The 12,847-nt window shown below is 48.3% G+C and overlaps 1 protein-coding gene across 1 annotated transcript; it reads right to left on the minus strand.

Moving 5' to 3' along the window:
- Nucleotides 820-2,291, minus strand: LOC8055897. Its single transcript, XM_002462564.2, has 2 exons — nucleotides 1,751-2,291; nucleotides 820-1,494 (listed from the first exon to the last, which is right to left on the minus strand). Exons 1-2 carry the CDS (start codon nucleotides 2,074-2,076, stop codon nucleotides 1,047-1,049), a joined length of 774 nt encoding a protein of 257 aa, XP_002462609.1. The 5' UTR covers nucleotides 2,077-2,291; the 3' UTR covers nucleotides 820-1,046.

Consider the following 12,847-nt stretch of genomic DNA (forward strand, 5'->3'; position numbering starts at 1 on the left):
GAATATTTTTCAGTGCCAATTGTGCAACAGGATAAGATCACATTGCACATGCACAGTCATCCTCCGGCCCCACTCCCTCTCTCCCCTTCCCCCACACCAAACCTAGTATTATAAAGTAGTATAATTATCACATTTGCTCACATTGGAGATGCAAGTGTGAGGATAAGGGCATCAATCGAAGAGCAAAAACTAAGGATTAATAGCCAGCATAGGATCCCTCAATCACCACCCCTTGTCTGTTCTGTTCTCACTCTGACTCAAAACTACTCGCCAGGGTAACTCAAAAAACAATTCTTGGCTGAGCAATCACGCGCGGACCAGATCATGTTATTGTATTTGGCAGAGCCGTCAAGAAAGATGTTGATTCACGCACCGATGATCAGATCACCCACCAAAGCGAAGCAAAGGAATTCCACGCTATTTTTGGCAGTGACTTTGGATTAGTTTATGTGGCAACTCGTTGCTGTTCTCCCCATGTTTGGCGAAACCGGGGGGCGTTTGCCTCGAAATTATAGGAGCCTTTTCGCTGTCGATCCACGCACGACGCACCACGCAGAACGAAGGAAACAGGGATGGAGATGGATGGATCCACCCGTTGCTTTTCCAAAAACAAAGATCACCATACTAGCTGCAAAGTGACTTTCGTCGTTGTGATCAGATCAGACTTTGATCCTCACTCATTGGCAGCTTCATCTCTCCAAAGCATAGCAGTATAGCACTGGCCGCGGCCAATTGGCAATCAGCCTGTGGCACAGTGCAATCATGGGATACCCCATCAAGCAGATCACACCACACTACCACAGCAGCAAGTTAATCAAATGAATCAAAGGCAGGCAGCTAACCACCATGATCATCATTTGTTAATGATACCCCCAGGTTGTTAGGTCAGTCGAAGCACTTGTTCTGAGGTCAAAGAAAGCCAGGAGGCTAGGAGGATGAACACAACAAACTTGGATCTTATACACCGGAACCATATTATAGTAAGTGGATACTACATCTCTACTGGCCAAGAGGCTAGGCCAAAGCTGGAAGCAAACCTGCGGCTGCTAATCACTACCATCAGTACTGCTGCTATTGTGGAGATCAGACAGTGAGAAGGACCTCGGAGATCTGAAGCTCCCAAGGCCATTCCTCCTATGCATGCCAACGCCGCCGAGCCTGGTGGGCGGCAGTGGCAATGCCGGTGCGTCCCTGACGTTCTTGCCGCGGTGCGGCAGCTGGCTGTATTCCACGTCGTCGTCGGAGTCGTCCTCCTCGCCCTCGTCCCCCTCGGCGACGGCGTGGTCGGGGCCCAGGAGCGGAGGCAGGTAGGTGGCCGTGGCCAGCGAGCTGCAGGAGGCTCGCCTGGACCAGTTGGCCAGGATGCGGCGCCGCTTGTTGAATGGGTTCTCCGGCTTGGCCAGCAGCTCCTTGGCCGCCGCCACCGTCGACGTGGCCTCCGCCAGGCTGGTGAACGACTTGGACTTGCCGGAGTAGAAGCTCGAGAGGCCCTTCCTGATCAAACAAATTAGAAGTCTTTTGAGTTACCATGCGCAATTTGAGGCGATTTTGGGTGAAAGCAGTCATCTTTTTCCCTCCGCTCGCTGTTACAAAAAGGGGGAAATCCATGGACTGCATGCTTAGCAATGTTGCTAGCCCCTCAGCCCCAGAAAAAAAATCATCTCCTTTTCAATTAAAAAGATCCCATTTTGCAAAAGCAAGCGAAATCGCATGAGCGATCCAAAAGAAAACGAAAGCTTTATGAACTCACTTGATAGGCAAGGAGTCCTCGAGCGCATCCAAGCAACCGAGCGCATCACCATCCTTGAGCTTGCTCTCGACTTCCTCCTCCCCGTCGTCCTCGCCGGCCTCCGACGACGAGTTCTCACCGATCGACGAGCCCGACGGCGACGGCGCCCCGATCGACGAGGTATCGGTCAGCACCTCTTCCTCCGCCTCCTCCTGGACCTCCTCTATGAAGAACCCGTCGCTTCTCCTCTTCCCGACCGCCTCCTCCTTCTCATGCCCGCCGCCGCTCCCCTTCCCGGATCTGGGGAAACCGAAGGCCGGCCGCACCTCCGCCACCGCCGTAGGCATGTCGCCTGAGCCGCGAGATTCGACGGTCCGGGCGTTGCCAGTGTGTGTCTGGAGTAAATTGAGGAAATCTCGGGTGGATTGGATATGTGTGTCCGTCCAAGAACAGGGACAGGAACACAGCTTGTATGAGAGAATCACAGAAGAAGGGGGAAAGAGAGAGAAGAAGCGGAACGCAGGAGGCAGGAGGATAGGATAAGAGCAAGGACCAGGACGCAACCTGGGTGCGCGGGGTCTTTGTAGGCTGAAAGAGGCCGCAAAGCCGCAGGATCCTCTGCAGCCAAATCACAAGATAACGCGCGGTGTGTGTGCTATTGCGCAATTGATTGTGACCGTATCCCAATCTATCAATGCCATGTCTCAAGATAATTCTACCACCGCATCACGTAGTCAGTATCATATAAAAAATGAGAGGAAGTAATAATTGATAGCAAGTATCTCAATACTATCCTGATAGATTTTCTTATCATGTTTTACTTACATGATGTTAGATTTTTTTTTATCATGTTTTACTTATATGATGCACCAAGTAGCAGCCAACGAATGGAAGTAATGATTATGGTGTTAGTTGCCGCATCTCATCTCAAGGTAGAAATCTAAGGTCACAATCTTACATTGTGACTAGGAACCGATAACTTGTATCAGAATGTGTCATCACGGAATTATGTTAAAAATACTCACTCCAAATGTAGATGAAACTATATTTGGCGTCCGTCGCATATCCTTGTGACGTAGCTTTAGCCACACCAAAAGTGTGACGACGTATAAAACGAGCGCCACACTTTTTGGCAATCAAATACACTAGTGGCAAGAAGAGCAAGTTCAGCAAGCCACATGCCTAGAAGTGTAGCAAATTATGCCCTAAAGCTCGGTGCAATATGCAGTATAGGGAAGTGGTTTTGGGTTCTATCTAGATCCTTTTTATCTTGGCTTTTTATCCATCCCTACCTGCTAGCCATACCTATTGTGAACAAACTTATCAAAACTGTAAATTCTAGATCAAATTGTAAGCTTTTGGTTAATATCATATCCATAAAAAATCATAAGTGGATCTAGGGCGCCAGGGCTGCCCGTGATGAAGCCCTAGTCCTTGGCTATAAACTCCATACAAACTTATTTCATCAGCTATAAAATTTAAAGAGAAAAAATTGACTTAGTTTTTTACTACATAGTTTGGCTCGAGGTTTAGAAGATTTCTGAATCTGTCTCTAACCATAGAAATATAGACTACAGTGAAAGGCTTATTGAATCGGATCCCTTTGTTATTGACATCATAATGACATAAGATCTTATGGAAAAATGTTTTGTTCGTTTGGGCTTATCAGTCGAATCTGTTAACTATTCAGCAGTGTTTTTCTTTCACAATAAATCAGTTAATAATATTTTCTACCACGGCTTATCAATCAAACCGCGATGATTTGTGACACATGCATCTTTTTTTTGAGAAAAATGGATAGGACCATAGTAAGCTTTTAAGGGCATTCACAATGCAGACTCTATCATAGAGTCTAAAGTTATTTATTACCTCGAATAATGTGGACTTAGAGTCTAAATAAGACTTGGAGTCTTATTTTTTCTACCTCTTTCTTCAATAAATATGCTGCCACATCAGCAAAATATCATAAATAACATGTAATTAATTGTCTTGGACTCTATGATAGAGTATTGCATTGTGAGTGCCCTTAGACTCCAAGTCCACATTATTCGAGGTAATAAATAACTTTAGACTCCATGATAGAGTCTGCATTGTGAGTGCCCTAAGGCCAGGCTCAGTGGGAGTTTCATCTGAGTTTCATTCACATTAAATAGGCTGCCACATATGCATTTTAGATGACATGGCAGTGTATTTAAGAAGAGAGAGAAGAAATGAGTTTCATCTAAATGAAACTCTCTTGGCACAATTACCAACTCTCTATGAGTCTTGAAATTAAATGCCTATGAAACTATGGAATGAAACTTTCCATTGAGAGTGAATGTTTCATCCAAGTTTCATTTCATTTCTATGACATGGCAACCTTGGAAACAACGCTATGAAACTCTCCACTGAGACTGGTCTAATGGTATCTCCAAAAAACCGAAGTGTTTCAGGTATCCCAGACATCCGGAACCCTGTTCTTGGGCGACGCAGAGGATCCGAGTGCCGTTGGCCCATACGGATGAGCCTCTCCCTCCCTCGCGTGGCTAGTGGACCGCGTCCACCCGCGCCCCGCCGTGTTCCTTCCTTCCTTCCTTCCTTCCTGTGGGTGACTGGGCTAGACGGACCAAGGAAACAGCAGGGCCATCCCTATCCGTTACTGTTAAGAGTCTCGGCCGGAGCGGTCTCGCCGACTGACCCCCGGGCCCCGCCCCTTTGGATAGACGAGGGCTGGCGAGCTGACGAGGTGGTGAGGTGTTTTGTTTGACACGTTCCTGATCCCCTCGCGCGTTTGTGGTGGTGGCGGCGGTGGACCTGTCAGATCACCTGTGGTCCGTGTGGAGGCTGGCGGGGGCGGGGGCGGGGGCGGGGGCGGGGCAGAGGCCAGCCCGGACAGCCGGAGACGAGGTTGCCGGGACCGGGAGCAGAGCGACTCTTCAGCCCACGAGCCACGACTCTCGCTGGTAGACTGCTCGCGTGACGCACGCCTGATGAGTGATGAGTCTTTGGCTCGCGCCTTGGTTGTTCGCCGCGGCGGCGTCCGGAGTCCAAACGAGCCGGCTGCCTGCCAGCGATGTGGATTAGTAGTGCTCTAAACAGAAGCTTTTCACGCGAATACTATGCGGGAACGTGATATGGAGTTGTCATGGACAAAACATTGCCTGCCGCCTTGTTTAGATCACCTCAAAATCTAAAAAAAAAATCAAGAATTTAACTAATTTCACACTCTAATTTATGAGACGAATCTTTTAATTCTACCTAGTTTATATGTAAATAGTAATTATTAAATATAAATGAAAGTGGTGCAGTATTAAAATAAAAAAAAATTCAGAACGCCGCTGCCGCTGCCGCTGCCGAGGCCGGGGAGAGTTGCTGCCGTTTCGTCGCGAGCGCGGCGAGACAAATCCCTGTGACGTACCGCTGCATCGTCGGTTAGCTTTTCCTGCAATCTTCTCCTGGCTGTTGCTATGATGCCAATGAACATTCCTGCAGAGTCTATGTGCTGGCCGCTCAAGCTAGGGCGTTTGTCCGACCAGTCCATAAACTATTTAGGCCCTGTTTACTTTCTAATTTTCTTTTCATAATTTATTTATAATTTATAAGATGAATCTTTAAAGCTAATTTTAGCATATAATTAAATATTAAATATTAAATAAAATAAAAATACTATAGTAGCTAAAATCTAATTTTTTTCGCGAACTAAACAAACAAGGTTTTACTAATTCGCAAGCACCGTAGGCCCCTCCTACCGTGTGGATTTCGGAGCCGATCGATGAGCGAGCTGCCAACCAGCAGACGGGCCGGCGGGTGGGGATAATCCTTGCATTTTTGTTTGCAACGATAAGGTTAGAGATAATCCTTGTGTACACGCCGGTACGACTTATGCTTGCTCTCGCTGTCGGCTGCACCAACACTACTGTCGGTTCCCACTAAAATAGGAGTACACGGTCTTTGTCTCAACTCCTAAGCATATCCCTTCCCTAGTGACTGTGGTGTATACTGAACATAAATGGACCGTACGTTCATGTTTAAGGCTAGGTTTAGTTGGATCCGAAATGCACACTCACGCACTATCCTATCTGCGTCACGAGGCAGTATTTTTTCCTTTGGAATACACAGGTGCTATGGGACGCATAGTCTAGGACTCTAGGTGGATGCGCTTCAATTCGGACACATCTAGCTAAGAACAAGTGCTTATTTATAGTATAGCTAGAATAAGTGGTTCCCTAGCGTTGATCGCTCCACTGATGAGATGAAATGGAGCCTAGAGGTAGGACGGATTAGGACTAGGACAAGGGAACCACACGCACGCACTTGTGCTGTTGACCATCGTCCGCCCCACAAGCCCGTCTTCCGATTCCATCCAAAAACTCATAAAAGAGATTAGATCTCCCGCTTTGAGTTAAGGAACCTGCCTTCTGCTATAACCGCGATCAATGTTAATTTCTGCCACCTAATAAATTTGACGATATATGGTTTTGACCCTGTGCTGCGGACGAGTGGTCCACGGCTTTTTGATGGATTGACATGCCCTGTCCGCCTGTCGGTCGCTCGAGCGAGCCCCGCGGGCAGAGTTGCCGTGCTGCCGACGAAGTGTGCAGCACGTTGGTCAGCCAGGTCAGGGACGTTCCGTTCCTAACCTCTGATGATCCAATCCAATCCAATCCAAATCCAAACACAAGCAGTAGTGTTAGGCCTTGTTTAGTCTGAAAAGTGAAAACTTTTCGGAACTGTAGCACTTTCGTTTGTTTGTGATAAATATTATCTAATTATGGACTAACTAGGATTAAAAGATTCGTCTTGTGATTTACAGCTAAACTGTGTAATTAGTTTTTGTTTTCGTCTATATTTAATGGTTTTGCGTAACCTTTTTCCTCTTATACGCGTGTGACATACCTTAATCTGTTTGCTTATAGCTGAAAAACTATGACTAAAAATATTATCCGCTGATTTATTATAAAACAAAAATACTATTGAATAACTTATAAATTCGGTAAATAAATTCAACCAAACAAACTAAGCTAAGGTACAGCTTGTTCGTGGATGCACAGCTGGCAGGTACCAGCTGCAGAGACAGCCCGTTAGGCCAGTCTCAATGGGGTTTCATAGGGGATTTCATTCACATTAAATACGGTAATGATATGTATAAGACGTCCGGACGGACGGACGCTAGTGTTCACTCGTTTTATCCGCTTCCGATTCACTCGTTACCTTCTTCTCTCCCTCGCGCTGCTGTCCACACATTTTATTCACTACTTTTCATCTTCTCTCGCTGCTCCGCTTCTTTTGCCACACACGCCCGCACTCTACTGCGCCGCTGGCTAGCCATCCCTCTCTCTCTCTCTCTCCCTTTCTCCCTTCCTCACCTCGCTACAACTTCCATGTCTCTATGCCACCGGAGTGGGGGCGGCGACGGTGGCTTGTAGCAAGCCGCACGTCTCCCTATCTTCGTACTCTCTTCCTCGCTCGGCGTCCTCCATGGATGACGGCGCACCTCCGACGAGGTAGGTGGGGACGATTTGGATCTGAGGTCTCTCTTTCCCCTCCCTCCTCGTATGGATCTAGATCTAAGCCCTCCTCTTCTTCTTCTTCTTCTATGGATCTAGATCTGAGCCCTCCTCCCTCCTCCACGTTTTTCAACTCTGCTCCTCCTCCTCCTACTACTTCTCCTTTGGGTCTGGATCTACGGGATGTGGTGGTGGTTAAGGTTTCGATGAGCTTTTGGGTTTCAGCGCTCGCGCATGTTGTAATGGTGTTCTCTGCTTGTTGCAGTACGTTTTCAAGTGATGTTGCAGTAGGGTAGGATTTTGACGAGCTCTCAGGTTCAGGTCTCGTCTTCATTGCAATGGTTCTCTCTAGACGTTGCAGTAGGTTTCAGTCGTTTGTTGCAATACTCTGTTTCAAGATGTTGTTTCACTTGCTTTAATCTGCATGTTCTAGTAGTTTCTTTCATGTTGTTGCAGCAGTTGTTCGATGTTGTTGTAGTACTATGTCCATGGTGTTTCAGTTGCTCCATTTAATGTTTTAATCTTCACTGTTGTATTAGTTGTTGCATGTTGTTGCAACAGCTGTTCGGTGTTTGTTGTACTACTATATCCATGGTGTTTCGGTTTCTCCACCCAATGCTTCAATCTAGCTGTTGCATTAGCTGTTACATGTTGTTGCAGCAGTCGTTCGTTGTTGTTGTAATACTAGGTTTCATGGTGTTTCAACTGCTCCATCCAATGCTTCAATCTGTATGTTGTAGTAGTGTTTGCATGTTGTTGTAGTAGGTGTTCAGTGTTTGTTGTAATACTATGTTTTATGTTGTTTCAGCTACTTCAACATATTGTTGTAGTAGTATATCTATGTTGTTGTACTATCACGCGCATTGTGTTGCAGCGTTAAGTCTATGGGGTAGGCTGTCGGGATGAGTTGACGATGGGCAGATGTGCTAGGGACCGGTGAGACGAGGAGCGAGGTGTATTCGGTGCTCGCGGTGGTGGGGACGGGCTCCTTGTCTGGGGAGCAGACGAAGAGCAGTCCTCCGTGCGGGGCAAGTAGAGCAGAGCGCGAGATGTTTGCGGACGGACGGTCTCCCTTTTCTTTTCTTTTCTTTTTGCGGGTGGGGGCTCGACGTACGGATGTGTTGTTGAAGCTTTTTTTATTTTCTCTGGATGGCGCGGGTTGGAGGCTCGGCGTCCGGATACGGTACTGGCGTCGGACGTCCGGGCGCTAGCAGTTCCGCATTAAATAGGATGCCATATCAGATTTTTGCATGAAACTGGGAGGAGGGAGAAGGGATACGTTTCATCCCGGTGAAACGTTTGAGCGCGGTTTCCAAAAGATTGGAAACAGCGACGAAACAACACTGAGAGTGGTTTTCGCGTTTCATCCGGTGCCGTCGCGATTCCGTCGCCATCGCGAGCTGCCCCATCGTGAGACCACCGCGCAGTCCTGATTCCACCACCGTCGCGAGCGGATTCCACCACCGTCGCAAGCTGCCGCACGGTCGCGAGCTCTTCCACGAGTGGGCGCAAGCCGCCATGCCGCGGGGCGCGAGCTCTGCCACGCCGCGGGCGCAAGCTCCTCCGCGAGTGGGCGCAAGCCGCCATGCCGCCGGGCGCGAGCTCTGCCACGCCGCGGGCGCGAGCCGTCGCGAGTCCACGGGGCCACAAGCTACCCCATCGCGAGTTCGCCGCGCCATCCTAAGGCAGAGTCCAATCCCCATGGCACCTCCACTCCCGATGTTGGAGCAGCACAGCATCCGAGCAGATGCGTGGGGGCCAATGGACACCGCCGCTGTCTTGTAGACACTGAAGCCATTGTTACGGTCTTCCAGCACCAAGTACAGGTGCTTGCGGCAGCCGGCGGTGGCTTGGCCTTGGCTCGTCCTCCGCCAGATCCTTCACTTCGCCACCATCAGACATGCGGGCTCTGTCTCTGCCAGATGTGTTCAGCCGGAGCGGAGTCACGGTGACAAGAAGGATGTGGGGAAGAGAGAGATTATAGGACAGGTGGGACCCATAAATAGTAAAAAAAAAAGTTATGAAACCGTACTATGAAACTTTGCACTGTATGAGAGATCTGTTTCATGATAAAGTTTCACGTGTTGGAAACAGGGAGATGAAACTCCTCATTGAGACTGGCCTTATTCTCTGTGGCGCAAAATCAAAACAGGGCCGTAATGGCTCCTTGTCTCACCGGCACTGTTTGGAGATTTGGGCCAGGCTTGAGAAGCCTCCATCGGGCCCACTCAGGTAGGCTCGGTGGCCTTTGTTTCAAGTGGCTGCTGGGCAACTGGGCCTGGGGGAGCGAAAGCCCAGATTAGTCCAATCCTTCCTTTCCTCCAAACAACGACGGATTTTGTTCTCGCGACCTCTCGCTTTCGGCTGAAAGCCTGAAACTGAAACGGAAGCGAGAGGCCCTTGGCCCCTTGTGATGTCAGACTGAGATGATCCCTTCCTTAATTGGAACACCAACTCAAAAGCTTCCAAACTCTAGTTCTTCCGGGAGAAACTGAACAATTTACTGCACCGAAGACCAAAAGAACTGCACAATTTACTGCTGCAACTCACACTCACACAGCCAAACGAAAGTTTAACTGCAATCCAAGCAGCTCTGATCGACCGGTTTCTGTTTAGCTCTGATCAGAGACTCAGAGTCTTCAGAGAAAGGATCTCCTAGCTCTCTAGGCAGCTACAGTATTTTGCATTGCCCGCAGGTGCAGCTATCTACGTACTTACGTACCTGCTGCGTTTCACTGCATCATCACATCTTCAATTCCCAATGCATGCATGATCGCGCGGGGATCGGCCAGACCGAAACCGAAGGCCATTGATCGACCTACTAGAGGCTCCACAGCCTCAGCTCTAGCTGCTTTCTCGCAGCAGCACATGTGGCAGCCAGGCAGGCAGGCAAGGCAGCGGCCTGACAAATGATTTCAGCCTCGCTTTCCCGCGCTGCAAATCCTAATCGCCCGACCGATCTCTCGTCCCCCCCGCTGCGCCCAAACTGTGCAGTGCCTCGCTCGTCTGCGTGCATGCAGTACAGTGCAAGCTAGCTAGGCCGGGGAAAAGGAGAAACAGGTAGCTGCAAAACTCGCCTTTTCCTCAGGTGGTCCTCTCGATTGTCTCTTCGCGCACTCTGCAGCGCGGCCCTCCGATCATCGCCGTCGTCGATCGTCTATCATGCATGCAGGTGCACACACCGGACCGCCTGATGACCAACTCTGATGGCCTGTGGCCACACACCCGATTGTCTTCTTCCCTCCGGTGGTCCGTGCCGGCCGGCGAGATCGAGCGGTGGACGGCGGCCGGTCCCCGCGCGGCCGGGCCGGCGGGCCGACGGCTGCATATGCGTGTGTACTTCAATAATTGTGCGGCCGTGGTACGCCAACACGTCGGATGAACATGAACTGAAGGTGTTGCATTATCGGTGGGACGAGAATCATGCGCCGTGCGATGAGCAGCAGTGCAGGACACTGTTCATGCATGCACGGTGAGGTGGTCATGCATCACCGAGACCTTTTTTAGGTTTCTCTCCTATCGACGACAGCAACAGTGAACGGAAAAAAAAGATGCCCTGCAGATCGATTTGCAGTGCAGCAGGACACGCCGGCCGGTGGTTCTGCTACACATATATGATGCCCTTTTGCATTCGTGGCCAGCTCGTCAGGCAAAAAAAAAATCATGCGAGAGTTGAGCTGTTAATTAACTTGGAGTTCATTGTTTTGGACAAAGGCAAAACAACACAGCGACCTTGAAAATCAACTACACTCCTCAAGAGTATATCTGATTTGTATATTGAACAAGTTGCACGGCTAATCATGTCTTGTTTTGCCCATGGCTAAGAAACAGATCAATCAGCATGCAGCAGCCGTGTACTCTTTCTTTTTTTTAAAAAAAAAATCAGAACTCGTATATATGCCGTCGTCCCAGAGAGAGGAGCAGCAGCAGCAGCAGGCCACGTAGTACGAACGAGCATCGGAACTTCAAAATAAAGCTTGTCAAGACATTCGGACTGCGTAGCTTCACTCAAAACAAAAACTAGTCAGAGATCAAGATCATGCATGCATAATAGTATCATACACATGCTGTGGTAGAGTAGCTAGCTGCCATGCATGCCATGCCATCTATACACGGATCGATACACGTGGCGTGCATCGACGGCGCGCGCCGCTCATGATTGCAGGGAGCATATATATACTTTACGTATTCTATTGGCTCAGAGGATCGGCCAAGCTTAATTGTTTAAGTTACATATATATATCCACGTACATTGACATACTAGAAGTGCATCGGATCCTGCTTGCATTGCATCGGAAGCTAGTAGCAGGCCAGCGATGGGCGCCGGATCACATGCAGGATGATCACGTACGCACATGGCCCACATGATTTATGCATGAGATGTCTCTCGAGATAGACGAAGATGATGCGTGCGTGCATGCATATACATGCTTCCAAGACCCACACCACATCCTTCTTCCAATCTCTCACCTCACCTCATATATTAATCATATACACCTTTTCGTCTGAGATATAATATAAACTATGGGAGCAACACGCAACTTGATGGATCCGCCTGTATGTGTATCTTTTTTTGAAACAAAATATATATTTGTACATACTGCATACAGATACAGATCCCTATATATATCGTACGTGCCATAGCGGCATAAATTATATATCACTATATCCCACAACTTTCACAACTTGCGATCACTGTGCTGGTTCCAAACCGTCTTTCACTATTGTTATATATTTTTAAACGGCACAAAACAACGCTAAGAACTTATTTGGACCTTAATCCATGTGTATTGTAGTGGTTTGGTGTAAATTTAAACTAAATTCCACACATTACCAGTCCAACATGCATAGATTAAGGTTAATACATGAATATCCAAACAAGGTCTAAAGGAAGGGAAAAATATATACTAGCATCCATTCGCTTAGGTTGTTGAATCTACTGTTCGTGAGCGAGGTGTCGCCACCCAGAGGGAGCAGCCGCCGCCACATCTACATTGTTGCCATCAGACCGTGCCGCAGCAGGGGGGAAGGGGGGAGGAGGAGAGCTCTCTGCCAGAGTTGGATTCGGGATCAAGCGAAGGGGAGGTTCGAAGAGACGGGAGCTTGGTAGGGATCTAGGGAGGGGAGAGAGAGTAGAGGAGAGGAGATACTGAAGCTTAAGGATGTGGACATGAAGGGGAGATGGAGTTAATCACATTGAAAAGAAAAATTGGATCCAGGGATGAGGGATCACTATTGGTTGGTTTAACAATCCGACAATGATGTCGGTTTTAGATTGTCCGATAGTGATGGGGTGACAAAGACTGTGGTTTTTATTGTAGTGTAAACATGTAATACTATACTCTATTCGTTTCAAAATAAAGGGCCATTATTATTTTAGGACATGCAACTTCAATCTTTTGTTACCGTTTAGGGTTTATTTTGGACTGCTCCGCTCCTATAACCTCGCTAACCAAACAGTGACAGCTCCCCGAGCCTTGCTTTAGAAAAAAAAAGGTGGAGTTGGGGCCAACTCTAGCTGTTTTATGGAACTATTTCATGGTGGGGTTAGTGAAATACTCCCTCTGTCCCCCATTTTAGAGTCGTTTTAGCCTTCACTTAGGTACATGCAAGATTCTATGATTTTGGATGG

This window comes from Sorghum bicolor, chromosome 2, assembly GCF_000003195.3.
Source record: "Sorghum bicolor cultivar BTx623 chromosome 2, Sorghum_bicolor_NCBIv3, whole genome shotgun sequence".
Classification (NCBI taxonomy): Eukaryota; Viridiplantae; Streptophyta; class Magnoliopsida; order Poales; family Poaceae; genus Sorghum; species Sorghum bicolor.